The 20,703-nt window shown below is 43.7% G+C and overlaps 1 protein-coding gene across 3 annotated transcripts; it reads left to right on the forward strand.

Annotated features, from left to right (window-relative positions):
• Nucleotides 1–492: 492 nt before the first annotated feature.
• Nucleotides 493–19,722, forward strand: SYT13 (synaptotagmin 13). Of its 3 annotated transcripts, XR_003398522.1 has the most exons (7): nt 493–1,021; nt 6,069–6,291; nt 8,199–8,339; nt 9,917–10,230; nt 14,138–14,267; nt 14,570–17,395; nt 17,504–19,722. XR_003398522.1 is itself a non-coding variant. In XM_026849897.1 (6 exons), exons 1-6 carry the CDS (start codon nt 839–841, stop codon nt 14,872–14,874), a joined length of 1,296 nt encoding a protein of 431 aa, XP_026705698.1. In that variant the 5' UTR covers nt 493–838; the 3' UTR covers nt 14,875–19,722. The 3 variants fall into 3 exon arrangements, 2 of the variants coding, with proteins under 2 accessions (XP_026705698.1, XP_026705699.1); XM_026849897.1 differs by having other exon boundaries at nt 14,570–19,722; XM_026849898.1 differs by having other exon boundaries at nt 8,205–8,339; nt 14,570–19,722.
• Nucleotides 19,723–20,703: the final 981 nt, after the last annotated feature.

The following is a 20,703-nucleotide window of genomic DNA, read 5'->3' on the forward strand; positions in this document are numbered from 1 at the left end:
TTAGCATATGTTGTTTGCGCTCTCCTCCTCTCCAGAGGAAGCAGCTTATGCACCAGTGTGTCTTGTTTGATAGGAATTCTGTTGTCTGTTTAAATAGAAATGCTGCTCTGCGCTGATACTACAGAAAGCAGCTGCAGAAGGTTCAGACCCTGTGCTTTGATGGGAAGCTGGTGAGGTGTGGGACAGTGGTTAATTCCTGCATGGGTTTGCTCCCCAGACTCTGAAGACTGAGAAAGTTTTGCCTTACACGCAGGCTTTACTCTGGCTATAGTGCTATCATGCAATTCTATCATACTAGGGCTTCACAGGCCAGCACCTTTTGGCAATCACTGTTTTTGCCTTAAGACAGAAAAAATCAACCTCTTGATCAATTTAGCAAGCTAGCCTTCAGAAATACTGGTAGAGAGCTGATCAAACATTTGGATGCACTTTCTGCGAGTTAGCTAGCAAAGCTCAGCCCCTTCTGCTGACGTCTTTCCTCTCTATCACACATCAGACTTTTCCCAGTGGAGCTGGAGAACAGGCTTCAATGAAAACTGCCTGTTTTCAGCTACATGGAGACTGCAGGCACCACAATCACTATTTCCTCTACCTGACCTGGAGCAGAAACTTCATCATTAGGATAGAAAGGTAGCCTTGTTGCCTAGCAAAGGTAGGATGATTTATCTCTGTCTCTAGATTGGTCCCTTTTCTTTGCTGCACAGGAGAATTGTTTTCAGACTTCCAAGGAGAATGAAGCCAGGCTAGAAATCGGAGTGGATGCGTGAGAGCTGCTCTCCCAGGGAGGAGAAGGAGACACGGGGTTTCTGTGATTTTTGTGGCTGTGCAGCACAGGACAATGGTTTTATCTGCCCCAGTTATAGCCCTGGGGGCTACCTTAGGGACTGCAACTAGCATCCTTGCCCTCTGCGGTCTCACCTGCTTCTGCAAATGTAAGCAACCTGAGAAGGGACTCTCAGAAAAGGACCAAGAGGAGGACACGGAAAATACTAAGCCCAGTGTGCTTCAGCCAGCCCAGCAAGTAAGACACAGTCTCTAATTTACTCTGTGATTTTGCTTTGAATGCAGAGGGTGGGAATGCAACTCCTCTGTTAGGCTACTCAGCATGTGATTTATGCTGCCTGTTTATCTGCTTACTGTGTTCGGGATGTAACAACATGTTAATGGGAGGAGGAGTGAGGGAAAAACAGAGATGGGCTGCATGACCCACAGAATTACTGGAGCAGGAGACAGCTGCCACATTGCCAAAGGGAAAGCTGCTAATGGCAAAAATAAGGGACAAGGACTGGAAATGCTGCTTAGCTGTCAAGCCAGATCACAAGGGAAATAATTTCGTGAGGAGAGGTGACTGGACTTTACTAGGCAGCACGCAGCATTGTAAAGAGGAGATGACTCCTCCTGGGATCTCCTATAGTAGCTATTTCTCTAACTCTATTCACAATATCTTGTGGTTACTGTAGGATAGTTCCCTGTCAATAGCTGATTTCTTGTAAAAACCTTCCCTCCTCCTCACTCTGCCCCACTAACTGAGGGGATTAATTATGTGTGAAGTTAAAACAAGGCATTGAAATCAGAATTAAATGCAAGTTGGAATCTAGAGTGTGATGACTGGACAGTCTCTCACACTGTGGATTGCTTTTTCACTAACCGTAAGAGCAATTGTGGAGTATGGATAATATCGGGCATCCCTGTGTGGTCTTTCTTGTCAGAATCCAAAAACCCTGATTTAGTCCTGCAAGCTCAGTTCAAGAGAGAGTAAAGGGAATTATAGGATGCTTCCAATATATTTATTAACAGGAAGCTTTCCTTCAGAGGGAAATGTTTGACTGATTTTCTCGGTTGGCTAGGGTCTTTAGCATGAGCTGTGACATCAGTCAGTCTCTGAAAGTGTTACTTGTTGACTGTTGCTCTTGGTGTTTGTATGTGCCTACGTTCTTTGCACTTTCATCTAGTCATTCAACCAAATGTTATGTCACAGCGGCCAACTCCAAAAGCCAGTGACCCACTGTATAACAGACTTCGTTTGCCTTTTAATTATCTGAGCTGCCTATTATTTTTGTATTCTTAAAGAGTGTAGCAGAAGTCCTAATTGAACTTCTCTATAATGTTTATAATTAAATACTCGCTGTCTCTCTGGCTACCACTCTTAGGCTCTTAGTAGAAAAGAGCCCTGGCATCCTCATGCTCCTGTTGCAGTTTGTTGTGAGGAAAGATGACCAAATCTACTAATTGCATTTTAAGATCTGGTGCAGATACACAGAATTGCATTAACAGAGCTTCTGGTTGCTGGGGGGTGGGAGGACAGCTCCACTGACTGTGGGTGAACATCTGCACTGAGCTTCTTAAGACATTGCTGCTAATTCTGAGAGTTCATCCATGAGCACGGTGAGCACTTCCTAGTATCTGTTTGCAGTCTCCTAGGATGAATTTCACCTGCTGTCGTGTCTGATAATTTTGTCATTTCCTTTCCAGGCTCTTTTCTGTTTTCTTCTAACCTGTACAGGGGATTTGCCAACTCCTTCATATAAGGATGTACTATAATGCTGAGATTTTCTGGGTTTACTGTTAAAATGAATGGGAAATGTGTAACTTTGACAGTCATATCACTTTGCATGGCATTTTTTTTAGCTGTTGTCTGGAACAACACTACCCACAGATAACTTTACTATCAGTCTCTTTCTACAAGAGACTTTTTGTTGTGGTAGTCTTCTAGCTTAGAAACCTCTCAAATCTTTAACTCCATCTTTGGACTGGACATTTTCCTTTTATACAGCCTATTGGGAAACATCTTGGGAAACCGTGTTAATCCATCCTGGAGCTTGTCCTCCAGGGTGTCATCCTGCTTGCATGACTGAAATGAGCACTAAGGCACTGTAAAGTCCAATTAAGCCTCCAGCATCCAGCAGCTATTAGGTTCTGGTCCTCACAACATTTCTATATTCATCAAGTTCTGCAATACCTTCATCCAGTATTTGACCAACAGGGGATCAGATTATTCAACTTGCCCTCAGTGTATCACTATTATTGAGTGATCATATTCTAGCATTGTAGACTTTCTCACTAGAAGTATTATTTCTAGTGTTACTAGTTTGGGTTTGTTTTTTTTTTTAAAAAAAAATCTGGCCAAATTATAGCAGCCGAATGAACATTCTGTCACAGAAAGTGCAAAATGTTCTTAGTTTGCATATTCCGTATGTTTAACAATTCTTTCCAATTAAAATAGTTTTCTTGCCAGGCATATGCATTCTCCTGTGCTGTCACTGATTCGGAATCAGTCTATATACCTTGAAGGAATGAATCTCAAATTGAGTTCTGAGCTTGTAAAGTTTTATCATCTGTGTCTATGTTTATAAATTGCCCTGTCAGGACTTTTTTCCAACTACATTAGTACACTGCATGTCCCAGTCAGTGCCTGACACACTTAATTATTGAAGCCTGTCAGGGCCACTGATTCTGATAAACAGAGATGACAAAAGAAAGATGAAGCAAGACTGCATTTTATTCACTTGGCCTGTCTCCCATGACAGTGATGCTTATATTTGCTATAGACAGAGGCTCCCTATGGACATGCCCTTCATAAGTGAGGAGGAAGAGTTTGAACACAAAGACACATCTACAGAAGAATTAAAAACTGCTGTAGATTTGCAAAGTCTCAGCAAAGCATGAAGAATGAAGGTTCCTAAACACATGCAGCAATGGCAACAATCTGGTGCATTGTTTGAGCGACACTGGGCAGGGACCCAGAAGGGTCGTTTGCAGCCTCCTTGTTACTTTTAGTTTCTTTACTTTCACACATTTTATGAAGAACTATCTGAACTCTTTTGGTCACCTCTTTATTTAAGATACTGTTGCTAATTTGCAAAGGGAACTTCCATAGGGCACTGCTATGTAACTAGATGAGCAGACAGCACTTGGGAACAGAGCTGGCAGCAAAAATAATAAACAGAGGCAGATGCAGTTGGAAGAGAGGGTGGGCTAGTCCCACTGTGCTTGCATATGTCTCTCATCTCTAATTCTGCAGAGCAGACAAACAAGAGGAATATTTAGATGCAGCGGAGCTCTTTGTTGCTGTGTGCTGATGGATTTCCTGACTAAATGTCTGACTTTTAGCAAGTGGAAAAGATCGCACTAACACTACCTCACATTTGTATGGTGTTTTTCATCCCAAAGGATCTCAAAGTGCTTTGTGTGCTGGCAGCACAGAGCAATACAGGCATACTGCTCTGGTGTGACGGTCAGGGACTGGTGGGACCGCGACCTTAATGCAGCGGCTTTGGGAGACAAAGCACAGTACAGACTGACCACCATGGCAGGCACCATCCGCACCTTAGGAGTAACATTTTTGCAGAACAAAAGCAACCCATTTTTTCCAAGCTGTTGTCTAGTGATTCCTAACATATTTTGCTTGGCTGGTCTGCTTTAATTTTAGAAGAATGGAAAACTGCATTTAAGGTTTGGATGAGTAGCTTCGAATTTCCTGTCTATTTTAGGACTGATGAGGCTCACATCTCTAAAAGAGGGATCTCACTTACAGACCCGCACTGTATGACTTACATAATATCTAAACTCAGCTGAATGCTAGGTGGGGACTGCACACAGTGACATCTCTCTCTCAGCCCACTTTTCTTTCACAGCCCTTAGACAAGACAAAATGCTAGGTGACATAGTGGACTTCCTAAACACTGAGGCACTGCCTGCCTTGGGAAGATGGCTGACCTAATTAGTTATTTACCACTGCTAAGTGCATGTAACCATACTGCTATGGTCTCCCTAAGCAGAGTATCACTAAAGAGCTGAAGCCCAAGACTTCTCTCTTTCCTCAGCTCTATTTCTTGAGGAATAGGTATGGCTCCCTCAGGACTTGTGAACTGGGACCACAAAGTCCCGACACAGACAAGTGCTTCAGGGCATTATCTACATTCATTATTAATAGGCAACAATGAGACTAATGAAAAACTTTAATTACAATTATGAACATTTTCTGGCTCACCCTTGATCTAAACACAGAACAGGTTGGCAGGCAGCAGGGTTGGAGAGAATCCCACTGCACAATAATCAACCAAAATGTCAGTTTTACTTCTGCTTTTTGTCTTTTGCATTTTGGAAACATTATTGAAATCCGTTGCAAGGGTCAGGGTCATTTGCTAGTCAGCTTTTGTTCTTTCCCATTGATGAATGCAATTATACATGAATCTGGAATTATTTCAGCTATGAGCAGACAGGATTCTTTCTTGGGACATATGGAAAAGAGGACTGACATAAAAAAATGACATAACAAAAAGAGCACTACACTCTTTCAGATTCTTCAGCTCATTCCATGTTCACGATTTGGCAGAGAACTGAAATGTTAAGAACAAACTCTGACATAAATCCAGCTTTCAATCCTGGTATGAAATGTGTGTCTGAGGGTCATGTGAGGCTCTGACCCACAGAGCCAAGAGATAGTCCAACATGCTGAGATGACCAGTGAATCTACTAGTCTTGGAATGCCACTGCAAGGCTTGTTTGTTCAACCAGTTCTCTTCTATCTTGTGACACCATGGTTGTACTTGCCCCAAGTGACTGATCCATGCCTTTGCCTTTCTTATGTTTACTACATACTCATGTAAAATCTTCTAAAATATGTGGGTGGTTATAAACCCCTTGATCTTGGAGTTGACTTCAGACACCAGGTTAAAAATTATATGTCAGTCATAGCAAAAATAACTTCATGGTTGATTTCTGTGTTAAGAGAAAACACAGACATGAAAGAAGGATACACTGATAGGGGAACAGAGGAGTAATCAAAAAATAAAGTTTTTTTTTTTTTTTTTTTTTTTTTTTTTGTTGCAATCAAACATACATAGAGAGGTAAATCTAAAATACATATACCAGGTAGAAGGGTATTGGCTTTGGCAGGAAAATCTCTGGATATATAGGCAGTTGTTTCTTCAACCCAAGAAACAATGATGGTAAGAATGACCAGAGGCACCACCTTTTCTTCCTTTGTCTCAGCTCATTTAACATTGAGACAATTAGCAGAATTAGTCTAATTAGTGCAAAGTAATGAACAAGGTTTTAATTTTCAGTTCAACGTTAAGAAAACTGCAGAGCCAGTCCAGCCTCGAGCACTCCTGAAGTTTCCCAACATTTATGGCCCCAAACCAGTAGTAACTTCACCTGAAATTGTTAACTACACGCAGTACTCCCTGAAGACAACAGAAGAATCAGCTCCTGGAAAACATACTGGTTTGGATGAGAACAGGATGAAGATACAAGTCAACGAAGAGCTGTTTGTTCTCCCTCAAAACGGTAGGAGCATTTGGTCTTCAGATTAACAGTTGCTTTTCTGGGTGTAGATCTGTAATACTTCGGAGCATAATGTGATTGGAGTTAGAGAAATATATGTGAAAATGAAGACATGGGGTGCTTTTCACTCTCTTATCATGAGCATTGTAAGTGAGTTCAGTCTTCAATGCACATGTTTAATAGAAAGTAGTCATAGACCTCAGCAGGACATTCAGATAACAAAGCTGTAGTTCCGTCTGGCTGTAAAATTTTTTTACCTAAACATCTTTAGTGTTGAAGAATCTGGCTCGCTAGAAGCAGACATATTGTAGAAAAATGCTTTTTTAGTGTAATTTTACTGAGAGCAGTTGCCAGAGCATGGTGAAATACCTGTCCAAAACTAGGCGGAATATCTCCTCCAGGACAAATGCTAGCTGTTCAGCACTGTCCTTGCCCGGGACATTGGCAGCAGGGGTTCAAGCTTCTACTCTATTTTCTCTGCTGCTTTTTTTCTACCGGTTAAGTGAGATGGTCTTGGCTTGTTGCAATATGCAGTGAAATCAAAGGTTGACACCTCAGATATTTTTGCCAAACAGAATTCTTGTTTTTCAGCCAGCCCAAAGGGTAACGTGCCAATGCCTGGAACATAAGATTCCTGGAGCCTGAGAGAAAATACAATGTTAATTATACACATCTGGCAGCATGTCTGGGTTCCTTCCATACTGATTTTTACCTTCATAGATGTCTTTAACAGGATAATTGGCTATTATGGTTACTACATTAATAAAACCTTCCTGAAGATTTGTCAGAGACACTATGCCATCTGTCATGATTTTTTTTAACAAAACTCTTTTTCGTTTTTTTTAAAATTGCTTGAGATTATATTTTTATCCTTCTGGGAGGATGTTTGCTACATTCACCCCTCCTTTCTGAGACTAGTGAGTATGGAAAAGAAAGTACCATGGGAAGCAGCTGCATTGGAGGAAGAGACTGAGCCACATCCTTACATGTCAGGGAGAAGATTATAGGGTGGAGAGGCTAAAGGATGATGGCTGCATGTAGGCTAAAGCTTTATATAAGTGTGTTGGTGTAAGAGCCTCTCCACACTGCTAATGGCACAAGTTGCTTCCTGCTGTGCCTGATTTCATAGCTCAAGTGTTGCTGAAATAAACCAAGAATCATTGAGTTTTCCTTTCAGTGCCACACTGAACAGGTCTGGACTGTGGCTGAGGTTTTTAGGAGGGCGGGTCCCACTATTGTTTTCTGTATGAATCAAAACCGACCTTGCAGATAACAGCTTTTGATGACAGAAAGCTGTGGCTTCCCTTTTAGTCTTGCAACTTGCTTTATTTCAGTATGAAATATGTACTCCACTTCAAAATCACACGTGGAGAAGCTGTCTCACAGCTCCCCAAGTTCATTATCTTCAACCTGGTCAAGAGCTATGGAAATAGATGTCTTCTGCATCAATAAAGACTTGATTGTTAAAATTAAAAAATGCTTAGAGAGGTCTGAACTAATGCAGAGTTGCATGGCAGCTCAAAAGCAGATTCAATTTCTCATTCCAAAGAACTCAAGTTTTAATTTACCAGTGTGAGTTAAAACCAATTTAAAACAATAAGCCGAGTAATGAGTGTAGTTTAGACACCTTGGCTTAGGCACAAGGTGGAAGAGGAAGTGTGTAAACCATCTTAGAGCATAAGGTAGTAGAGAGCAGAAGGCTTGTCCAACTGCTGTAGAAAGAGCTGAAAGTGTGAGAAAACAGAGCAAAAAGGAGATATGGTGATGGAGGAAGAAGGAACATAAATTATACTCCTGCATACATGGTGCAGGAATAGTAAGACGTTTAGAAAAGTTGAGTCACGACAGGGTAGATGTGGATTTGTTCTCCTTGGAAGGTGAAGACCTGCTTGCTAAAGGGGTTATTTCGGTTCCAGGTGTCGTAAAGGACGTGTGTGTCACAGAACACTTGAACCCTGAGAGGGCAGCCAGCTGTAACCAGGCCCCTGAGCTGCGCTACTCCCTTGCATATGATCAACAAAAAGCCGAGCTGCGTGTGGCCCTTCTAGAAGGTAAGGGGGAGAGATCTTCCACTGGTGATTCTACATCTGGAGGCTACAAGACATCTGTGATTTTATAGAGAGATCGCCTCCTACCTTAAAATCAACTTGTGTCCCCAGGACCACTGGATGTCTCACTGGTTCTGGGCTTGCAGAATAGAAATACCTGTCAATGTCACTGCTTGAAGTGAGCCTGCAGGGCATGGCTTGGGAAAAATTGTTTGCACAGCTCAAAAGCAGATGGAAGGAACCAGGCTGGGCTCCTCCAGCCCCAGACATGGTACAACGCAACATCTTATTTTTATTTTTTCCTTTCAGGGAAGGGGGTTGCTATCTCCTTCCTCTCTATAACTTTCATTCTTCAACTTAACCCACTCCCTACAATCTCTTTCTCAAGTGCAGTGAAAGGCTGAGGTGGAGATATCAGACTTATCTTGTGGGGCGCTGAGGAAGGTCCCTCTGGCTGCACCCAGCCAGGCTCTGTGTCACTCTCTGAAGTGGGAACTGACAACTGTAACAGCTTCTCTGCTCAGGGCTGGAGCATTATCAGTTCCTCTGTGAAAGTAAAATAAGCTGACTGAATAATTCATACACAGTGCAGATCTCTGTGGAAGCCTAATCAAATCACACCCTCTGAAGGAACTGAAAGGGTGCTAAACGGCACCTGCTGCTCTGGGCTGCCTGCCAGCAGCAAGCCCACAGCTCCCCTCCAGGGTGGACACCCGGGTCTGCCCGTGCCACCCGGGCTCTCCCGCATGCGTGTTCCACCCTGGGTGCCCCCACTCACCCGGGCAGGATCCAGCTCTTCTCCCCAGCTCCACTCCCCTGGGAAGCCAGAAGAGCCTTACAAACCATGGGACCTGGGAGCTCAGATGCAGCTGTCCTCGGACTGCAAGGGCATCAGCTTTGCCCACAAAGCCATGCTGTTCCACGAGCCCTTGGAGGGAGGTGTGCTCCTCTTGCTGTGGGGAAGGCAGCACAACGCTGGCAATGCAACTGAAGGAGTGTGAAATGCCAGTCTCACTCTAGGCTTTTTATGTAAAGGGGATATAAAATTAGGGATGAAAGTTGAGCTGTGGAATGGCCTCTGAAGGAGTCATTTACCAGAGTCTGGACAAGCAGAATGTAATAACCCTTAGATGTATCCCAGACTGGCCTGCAGAGGTGGATGTGTGACATGAGGGAGGTCTCCCCCAACTCTGATGCCTGTGACTGACCATCTTGCTTTTAAACACTTTGTAAGAAGCTTTCTTTGCATGCCAGGGAAAAAGTAAATGAGAGCTGCCCGTCCCTGTGCCATGCTGTGTCGCATCTCATTGCTGCTCTGCATCTTTCATGTTTACTTCAACTCAGCTGTTTCTCCCCCAAACACTGACAGGATCCTTCTGCAGCGGCAGAAGGACAGGACATTGTGCAGCATGAGGAAAACCACAACATGGGCTCACAGCTTAGTCTGCCCCATGCAAACAGGAACAGGGGTCAATATGTATGCAGCTGATTTATGACTTTCGTGAAATAAGCAATTTAGCCACAGATATTTCAGGGTTCTCTTTCGTAAGAGGTCCTTAAAATCAGTCTTTCTTTTCCAGCTGTGCATGGCAGAATGAGAGGGGACCAAGATGCTGGCTGCCATTGCTACATACTGGGTACACTGGTGAGCAAATCAGGTATTGCTGAGGCCCAGACAGAGCTGAAGAAGAAGGTACTTCACACGGTCTGGGAGGAGGTTTTGCGATTCTCATTAACAGAGGAGGAGATGCCAGAGGGGACGCTGACTCTCACCCTGAGAAACTGCGACAAGTTCTCCAGACACAGCATTGTGGGGGAACTCAAACTGAGTCTTTCTAACATGGAGGAGTCCTTTGGGATGGCCCAGTGGGAAAGGCTAAAGACCCCAGAGAAGGTATGGACTAAATCTGGGTTGGTAGTCTAGGAATTAAGATGTGTCAAAACTCCCTCTTCTCCTCTCTCAATGACATGAAAATCTGACACTGATATCTGTAATTCAAAGCCTATGTCCAGAAAAATGTTTTGTGAGTTTCTGTGAATCAGCGGTGCAGGACCACAGTGGCAAGAACAGAGAGTGCCTACAGAGCAGGAACAGAGGGACTCTCAGAGCCGGGTTCAGGTAGGGCACATGGTGGCACCTCAGAGAGCCTTAAGTTAGGAGTGAAATACACTGATGGGAATGAAATATTTGACTGAAGGCCACTTATCCCTACTGGGATCAGTCCAGAAGTGCTATTTGTTCTGGGAGATGTCAAATATCACTCATTGCAATGTGTTGGTTTTCTTAAATGTCAAAACCTCCCTTTCCTTCCTTATCCACACCTTCTCTGCTGCACAGACGGGGAAAATGGAGAGAAGGATTCCAACAGTACTTGAAGTAGGTACAGGGGTTGCTTCATTTTCACTAACTTCTTGCACATTTCCTCAGGAGCCTTTTCCCTGAACTAGAGAGTCTTCTAGCAGCAACAACACACTTAAGAGCATGGCAGCAGGGCGCTGCTATTGTTGCTACTAGTACATTGCTACAAACAGGTACCTATTGTACTCTGGTACAGCACAGAGTGAGCAATGCAAAACAACACCAGCATTGTCGTGAAGCATGCTGAAATACAAATTATTGCCTGTCACCGTCAGGGGTGAGGAATCTCCACTGAGTTGGCCACAGACATAGTTAGCATTTCTTATTTCCAATAATGCTAGTTTATCTGATTGCCACTTGAATGCTAATAGGGCTGGCCACTCTAGAAAACCTCTGGCAGAGAAAAACGCAGCAGAATCAAATGGGTGGTCTGAATCAGTTTAATAAACTTCAAGCACAAGGTTAAACATTTGCCTAGCATAGCCGAAAATTGAAATGAATTCCCAGACTGCTGCTGTAAAAAGATATGTCCAAAAGAAATTATTCCAATATAATGATTTAAATTCCTAAACTGAGATAGATGGAACCCCTCCCTGTCCCACTAATCTACTGTAGTATCTGCTTTTGTAAGCAATGCCCGAGGAAGAGCCTGTTCACAGAAGTGGTCAGTTGTCACTCAAGTACACCTGACGGAGTCCTGACATGCTGGGTACTCTGCCTTGGTCCAGCTTCTCCTGCATAGAAAGAGGGCAGCATTCACTTCTTCTCCAGGCTGACAGCACAAGGTTAACACTAACAGTACGGCTGCACAGTGCCCCAGTTTGAGCTGAGGATGTGCAGTGAAAGCTGAATTTGCGTCATCTGGGACCTGAGAGAGCCAACCATTGCACAGATAGCGTATATACAGATCTTGAATCATTCATCGAGAACCAGAGCGGGAGGGAGTGAGGAAGAGCTGATCAAAAAAAAAAAAAAAAGCGCTATTTTTGACAGCATCCATCCAGGAACAAAGTTACTGGGCTTTGTTTAAAGTCTGACATTACCTTGAAAAGCCATGAGCTGCAGAAATTTCATTCCTACCTTCCCAGTAATTCTCTCACACACACACACAAGCTCAGAGGGGAGCTTACAGCTCACCAGGTAATGTAATTAGTATTCAGGAATTCATGGACTGCTGTGAGCAATGCAAAGCCTAGATAGTGCAGACTGATATCCTTATCTTGTCTTCCTTTCCTCCCAGCGCTTTGTTAACGACAGCGATGAGAGTGGCTCCTTTGCATAGCACCTTCCCTTTTGTGATTTCGTGGTGCCCGGCACACCACGTCATTCATTGATGACCCCCTGATGCTTTTTATCCTTATTGCACGGAAAGGAAACTGGAGCTCTAGTGCTTGTGTGGATTTGCAGGGTTTCAGCACAAACTACAGGTTATGGATTTAACAGGAAAAACAAAAAAAACCAAAAACCCAGAAGGAAGGGGAAGGAAAAGTACCTTTGTCTTGGTCTCTTCATGTAAAACTCCAGCAGAGACCAGCCACTGTAGATTTTGGATTTGTGTGGATAGAGGCTGGTCAAAAACTTGATGAGAATATTAAGAGCTAGAAAGCCCTAAGCACAAGATGTGACACGTATGTGCAATGTGTGTGTTTGAGTGTCCACGAGTGCGTGCCTGTGTGCACGTTTACAGCACCCTGCCACCCCCTATCCCCCAATCTCCGCTGTGTCTATCTGTGCCTGGAGCTACAGGAACCAAATTCTAGCCAAGAGCTATAGAGTGGGACCTGGTGAGATGTAGAGGGGATAAATAAACAAAAGCAGCTTATGACTTGCCTAAAAAGTGGTTTTGTATTGAAGTAGTATTTGTCTCTCCATGTACAAACACCTATTCTTTTGTCACGGATACACGGCTATTAGAATCTGCCTCTGTCTGGGTTTATATGTGGGGTTTTTTAAGATCCACCTAGATTTAGGACAGGATTTATGTAAGTGAAAGGCGTATGAGCCCTTCATTGCTACCCGAGTGCTTGAAAAAAAGATTTACTTTGGCTGATTTGGGATTGAATTTCAGGCTTCCTTACTAATGGCCTCCCACCTGATTTGTGCACGACAAATAAGTCATTCAAACCAGACAGCGATGACAGCCATGTTTTCTGGAGAGTCAATCAGCTCATGCGGAGCATACAGGGGCCTGTCCTTGCCTGTTACGAGTAACCAGGTGAAAATTTAATTTCAGATATTTATGGCTCACTTAGAAGCGAGAGTGCAGAGCACAGAAATGGCCTGGAGAAGGGCCGTCTGTCCTAATGCGTGTAAATCATGCTAAGGAGTCCAAAGGGAGTCTATTGAATTGACATTGGCTTTCTGGGACTCTTCTGGGTCATTAACCTCACACTACACCAGATTTCTGTCACAAGCTCCTACTCACTGGGAGAATAACTGCTTCGCTTTTGCCCCTTGCCACAGGCTGGCAGCTCTGCACACGCTGGCATGGCCTTTCCCTCCTTCCCTGCTGGCTCCCAAGGAGGGAGCGGCACCGCTCTCCCAGCCGAGAGCAATGGGTGCTGTGGTCACCTCCCGCCGCTTCCCCCTCCGGGCACGCTGACCCATTGCAAGGGGGAAGGAAGAGGAGAAAGGTCAGGAGGCTAAGAGGCCGATCACTAATGGGAAGAAAGGCATAAAAGAAAAGGGGAAAAAAAAAAAAAAGTGTGGCCCCCTGAAGAGAGCGGCCAGATGGTTCAGTGCTTTTGCCCTGGAGGAAATCCCTCAAGGGAGAGCTGCTCACACGCCTGGGGGAAGACAGGCAGGGAAGGAGGATTGTTCCGAGCTCATGGAGGATTTCAGACTGGCTGTTTTTTTTTTTTCCCACACCAAGTAAGGGTGTCAGAGGAGGTTCATCTCCAGCTCCAGGTCTCACCGTGCAGCACAGACCTGGGTATTGCCTTGCTCTTCCCCAGAGCGCCCTACACTCCTGCTAGGCAGGGTGGGCTGAGGTCCACGTCTGGTCAGACCCTCCTGACAAAAAGAGCTGCTGAAGTGAAGAATGAAATATGAAAAGCAGTAATGGAAGTAGGGGACATTAAAAACGGGCAGCTAGGTAATCTCTTAAAAAAATAATACCTGTATACCTGCATGTAGTTCAGCCCCAAATTCTCTTCTTCTGACTAAATAGTCCACTAAAAGTAGATGTTAGGAAGCAAGTACTCTTCAAAAACAAAAGAAACCAGTAACTCACATGATCTGGGCTTTATGACCAGAAGAGCCCTCTCAGATATATTTGCCAGGTTTATTTTCATCCAATGTAACTAGAAAGATCTGTACAAAGACAGGGAGACAACTTGGTCAGTCCAGGACCTTCTATCCATCACCCTGTACTATTTAGTTTTCTTAATGGTATGGCCAGGATTGTAGAAGAAATTAAAGCTTCCTGTGTCTCCATTTCTAGGAGCCGTCTACAGGCCGTGGGGAGGTTCTGCTCTCTATCAGCTACCTGCCAGCAGCTAACCGCCTGCTGGTGGTGATTATTAAGGCTAAAAATCTCCATTCCAAGCAGCTGAAAGATCTACTTGGCAACGGTGAGTAGAATAGCTAGAAAACAGAGACTGCTGTTTCTGCTGTTATGTAAATCTAGGAAGAAAGTGGCAAGGGTGGTATCTGACAGGAAAAAAAAAAAAAAAAAAAAAAAAAAAAAAAAAAAAAAAAAGTTTGGCTTAGAAAGCCAAACAGATTTGACTAATTTCTAAAAAGTGAAAACCAGACCCTTCAAGATCAGTTTCTTATGTTCTCTCTCTCAGTCTGATGTCACTAGTTAAAGTTATTTTGCATCAATTTTGTTGCATGCTCATCAATATGGTGTCTCTCTCCACTTCCTATACAGATGTTTCTGTCAAGGTGACACTGAGGCACCAGTCCTTGAAGCTGAAGAAGAAGCAGACCAAACGTGCAAAACACAAGATCAACCCTGTGTGGAATGAGATGATCATGTTTGAGGTGCCTCATGAGCTGCTGCGTGCCTCCAGCGTGGAGCTGGAAATGCTGAGCCAGGATGGTGATGGGCAGAGCCACGTGCTCGGCAAGTGCAACCTGGGCTTACACGTCATGGGAACGGAGAGGAACCACTGGGAAGAAATGCTGAGGAACCCCCGGAGACAGATAGCCATGTGGCACCAGCTCCACATGTAGGCTCAGTCAGATTTCCATCAGGCCTCTGAGCCTGGGGGAATAAGCTGCATTTCACCTTCCACCTTCCCCTCCTCAAAGTCGCTCAGAACAGCATTTTTCATACACCACTTTCTCTGGTTTTCCTGCCTCATCCTAGCCCAAGGAACTGTCTGGAAAATTTATTTAAAGGACAATCTCTTGCCTAATCAAGTGGTTCTCTCAAAAAAGAGGTTTGGCTGCCTGGATGGTTTGAATTAATATTATTAGCTTGCCCACTGTCATTTCTATGAGGTCCCTGTTTCTGTAGAGAAGCAGAGGGGAGCAAAGGTATCATGGAAATGTAAGCCACTCCTTGGCATCTGCCACTGTCACCCAAGTCCCTTGATGAGTGCTGGCTTCATAATCACAGACACGCAGCAGATGTTTAACTAGTCACTTTTTCATAATACTTTAAAAGACTTTGAGAAATGAAGATCACAAAATTAACTTTTTTAGACCCAAAGTATCATCATGAGAGTGAAGCCAATGTGCAGTAGATGGGTACCTAGAAAAAGATACAGAACTAAGGGAGAGAGCAGAGGAAGAAGGGAGAGTGGGACAGTTAACACTATCATCCTGTGCAGCCTTTGAAGCAAACACTGCCAAACAAGAAGTCAAGTACCTTCCTTTACTTTTGTTTCCTGGAGTGTTTGATACCTTGTATTTAGGATTCATTAAAACTACCAAAAATCTGAACATTTCAGGATCCTTTAGCAGAATACCTATATCTTCTATCTTTCTACAGTGTCACCCAGGAAGACACTAAACATGGACACAAAGTTGATGTTACCTCCAAAAACTTGGACCAAATCTTTACCCTTACTCACATCTTCTCTTTTTGATTTTTTTCTGAGTTAGAAAGTTTCAGATACTCTAATTATATTCCAAACTACATCTAAGACTTGGCAAAAGAAGTGGAATAATTTCATACCTTAGTAGTTGATGGATGTTTTTGATTTGACAGTTAACTACTGCACTCAAATCCTCATACCAGCACTACCTGAAGACAACCCTTAAGAACTGCCATGTATTTCATCACCTCCAGACAGAAGGAATTGACTGACCAGACAGTCTCTCCAGGGCTTGGGTTTTTTTGTGTGCATTTTCAAGATTTGACGTGGTTTAAATGTTACTGTTTACTGTCCTTTTTTTGTGTCTAGATGGCCTAAAAGTCTAGCATTGGCAGTGATGATGTTATGACCCCATAAGTACACTGCTTGTCCTACTGCTCTATTTCAAGCCGTAGACACAGCTTTAAGAGTCTTCCCTGGGGACAAGGCATCCGAAAATCTGAAAACAGAACAGTATAGTTTGTAGCACTGAAAAACTCAGAGAAATTCATAGTGGCAGGGTCAGATTGATACTCTGTTTAATTCAAAATATTAAGCTATACTTTATCGAGTATCCATCCCATTCTGATGTCTTAGTCAAACATGTCTGGCAGATTGCCAGGTGAAGGTTGCCATCACGTTAGCATGGGGAGTCTGAAAACTGGCTGAAGCACCAGGCACAGTGGATTATGAACAGAGGAATGAAGTTCAGATGGAAGCCAGTCACTAGACATGACTGGGGTCACTAGTGGGACTGACACTGTTGAACACCTTCATAAATGACCTGGACAATGGGGCAGAGCATGGCCTCAGCAAGTTTGGAGATGATATAAAACTGGGAGTAGTGCTTGACACAATAGGCGATTGTGCTACCATTCAGAGGGATGTGGAGAGGCTGGAGAAATGGGCTGGCAGAAACCTCCTGAAATTCATCGAGGAAAAGTGCAAAGTCATGAACCTGGGGAAGAACAACCCCATGCACCAGTGCAGGGCTGGGTGCTGACCATCTGGGAAGTGGCTTTCCAGAAAAGGACCTAGGGTGTCCTGGTGGACACCAAGTTGAACGTGAGCCAGCAATATGCTCTTGCAGCAAAGAAGGCCAACAGTGTCTTGTGTTGCATTAGGAAAAGCATTACCAGCAGGTCATGGAGGGGTGATCCTTCCTCTCTACTCAGCACTGGTGAGGGCACATCTGAAGTGCTCTGTCTAGTTCCAGGCTCCCCAGTGCAAGAAAGATACGGACTTACTGGAGAGAGTACAGCAAATGGCCACGAAGATGATTAAGGGACTGGAGCATCTTCTGTAGGAGGAGAGGCTGAGAGAGCTGGCAATGTTCAGCCTGGTCAAGAGAAGGGTCAGGGGAGCAACTTACTAACATGTATAAAAACCTGATCTGGGAGAGGAGAAACAAAGATGGAGACAAACGCTTTTCACTGATGTCCAGTGACAGGACAAGAGGCAAGGGCACAAATCGCAATACAGGAAATTCCATTTGAACACATGGAAAAAAAAAAAAAAAAAGAAAAAAAAAACTTTTTTACTGTGAGAATGATCAAACACTGGAACAAGATGCTCAGAGAGGTTTTTGGCAGTCCCCAACCTTGGAGACACTCAAAATCTGATGGGATACAGCGCTGAACAACCTGCTCTAGTTTACCTGACTTTGAGCAGAGGTAGGTTTATACAAGATTATCTCCAGAGGTCCTTTGTATCCTCAGTGATGCTGTGATTCTGTGAAGAGACTGACAACTGTTATCTTTACACTACTATTCCCTTTATAGGTGGTTATGGCCAGGAGTTACAGGATCATTTTGAAGAGAGTGATAAAAATATCTTTGACCGAACAAGAAAACAAACAAACAGAAATCGAAGTATACCAATGAATCTTACACCCAATGTTTTAATCTCTGATATTGCTCCAGGGGGATTTAAACAAAAAGAAAATGGACTTCTTGTTTTGCTCTATGGATTTTTGATCATTAACAAAAAGCTGTGAATAAACTAGACACAGGGTTTTAGTTGACAGTGAATTCTTAATAGTTGCTATATTCATGATTTGCCTGTAGATATACCTTTAGAATCATCATTTCTATTTAAGCGCAAAAATTGTTGTAATTCTGGCCTACTCTACATAGTGTTCCTGGCAGCACTGTGATTCTTCCTTCTTTTTAGGATAATGATAAGAAGGATATTTGCCTGGCACCGGAAAGCCTGAAGGGCCAAATATTTGCCTTGCTTCCAAGAGATTTCTCCAGTTCTGCCTCCTGCAGATGAGCTTTTTATAACATCTTGGTGACTGTAAACAGTATTATCTGCCTCTGCCCCTGGTGATTTTGGCACACCCCGTAATTAGATAGCAATCCTATAGCATCTGAAGGAATTGCCTCTTGCAATCTTATTTTGCTGTGACAAAACAATGTCCCATTTTACAGCAGAAAAATATGTATACGCACACTGCTTAACCACAAATCTGTCTTAGGAGCAAAGCGGTGCCATCAGTGTTAACGAACTGTTGTTCCCTCCCTTGCTGGAATGGTATTTAAATGGGGAAAAGAGGAAGAGTGAAAATGCATGCATCTTTCCCGGCTGGATCATTTTTGTTCTCTTGCATTTTAGCCTTGAAAGAATGTTTCTCCCATTCAGCCCAGGCTGAACAAAGACTACCAGGTGTTTATTTAATGAGGCAGCCATTTGCTGTGCTGGGTATGAAAGCAAGCACAGTTAAGGGTGCTGGCTGGCCTGACCAGGAGGAATGCTGCTACGTGTGGTATGGGAGGGCCAGGGATGCTCAGTCTGGGCCCTTTTGAACTCTGGTAATAGGAGCTGTTTGTCATCGCATTCCAGCACCTGCCCAGGGCCCTGTCCTCATCCCTCTGAACCTCCTGTATCGCCTGTTCAGCAACCCTTGTATGCCCCTGAGCCCCAGCACCCCAAGGGCCGGAGGTGCTAAACTGGCCCAGGCAGACAAACTGGGGGCAGTTCTGGTGGTAGATGACAATGTCATGAATATAAACACAAAGTATTTGGAAACTCGGTGCCATCATATCAAGCAGCTTCAGCAACACAAGCTGTTAAAGTGTCACTTAGGTGCAATAAAGCCAGAGAACCGATGCAGACAGCCCCATGGTTTTCAGCTCCTGAAGGTGTAAATACAGGAGCATCAGTGAGCAACACTAACATGTCTTAAATTAAAGGGTGCTGCTTATAAACTGCATAAGAGAAGAAGCAAAAAAAAAAAACCAGTTATGGCAATTAATGTTCTTTAGCTATATGTGTGTGACCAAAATTAGCCATTAAGAGTCCCCAGTGGCTATTCAGTGGTTGCACTGATTATTCTGCCTACTATAACCCATTAACATGAAGAAGCTGGAAGCCAAGGGACTGTAGGGAAAAAAATGGGGGGTGGGGGGGCAGTCTACCTGGTTGGAATGAACAATCCTTTTCACAAAGGGCCAGAGATCTGCAGGTTTCAGGACAGGGATTCACAGTCCCCTGTCCAGTGACAAAACCCACACAACACAACTACTGTAAAACAGAAAGAAATGCAGCTCCCGTATTGCATCCAGCATCACCTGGCAGAGGTGATCTGCTCTGGCTGCTGTTCAGAGGAGGGGACTGAGAGGCCAGAGAAAATAAATTGTGACTACACTAAAGAATTACTTGATTAAAACATGGATTGTAGCCATATGTTGCTTTGCCTCAACCTGCCATCAGAGCTACGTCTTCCCCAACAAAAGACCTGGTTTGATTTTAGGCAATTTGTGTTACAGTAGAAGAGATTAAAAAGCACAGATCATCAATAGTCACTAAATCATTTCTGGGATGTTTCAGACTCATTACTACTCTCAGCCTGCTTTCTCAGTTGTAAGGAGGAGCAGTTGCATCTGGTGTCCTGTAAGGGTAACGCTTTTTCAGTGCACAGTTTTCCCCCCACTTCTTGTCCCAAATATCCTTGCAAGGTGATAGGAACCATGTGTGCTTTGCAAAGAGGTAACACATCGGAAATTAATGGAAAATTCCCTTCAACAGGCCTGGGAAAATCTTCAGGGTCAACTATTCTCCCAGGAATTACTGTGCTTTCAACACCTCGAACAAAAGTACTTTGCATTTTGCTAGTATCTGTCATCAGTATTGCCTGGCAGCAGTGTCCAAAGACACCCATTTTTTCCCAGAAAGGAAGAGTTTGTAATTTGGGCTCTAGAAATACAGCCCAAAGTTTGTCCAAATTTTCCTGATGTCTAAGATGGGTTAAGCACGATGACATTTAGTAAGAGCTGGGAGCTAAGGTGGCTTGGACCATACTTGCTTGTGCTCTTTAGAAGGTCCGTTTGAACAGCAGAGGTTTGGTGGCATTTTTTATGTATTTCAGATTTTAACTAAGTCTCAAAATGTATTTCGTTCATTTGCTGAAAGATAAGCATGATGAGTAAATACTAATACTTGACCCTTTATATTGTTTCTTCCATTGGTAATAATCAAATTGTGCAAGAAGAGTAGCAAAGTGAAATAGTGCTTTGTGGCCTTCCAGCATGAGAAGGTTTTTCTGCTTATTCAGTCCTTTATTGTCCCTATGTGTTTATTGTACAAAGCCAGATATTGTTTGTCAAGACTCTATATTGTTCTCACAGTCCAAAGCACAAATACAGAGCATGAGGTTTGGCCATTGTGTCTAATGTTACAGCACAATATGTAAATCACTGCAAGTAAATAATTCCAAACTCTATCAACAGTGTGTCTGCGTTGTTTACTCTGGTGTAAGCCCATTCTGCTTGCAGCTTCATGCAAGGGGTACAAAGTACTGGGGTGAGTCAACTGAGCAGGTCCTCTGAAGGGCCTCATCAAGGTGGGGGGTGTATAATGAGAAGGGGAGCAGTTGGCAATGGAATCCTACCCTGGACAAGCACAGGGTATCTATTGGCTTTTTCAGCATGGTGGCAGCTAAATGGAGCTGTAAAGACTTTCCTGCAGCTGCGAAGAGATT

Source organism: Athene cunicularia (genome assembly GCF_003259725.1).
Source record: "Athene cunicularia isolate RWA chromosome 5 unlocalized genomic scaffold, athCun1 chr5_part1, whole genome shotgun sequence".
NCBI lineage: Eukaryota > Metazoa > Chordata > Aves > Strigiformes > Strigidae > Athene > Athene cunicularia.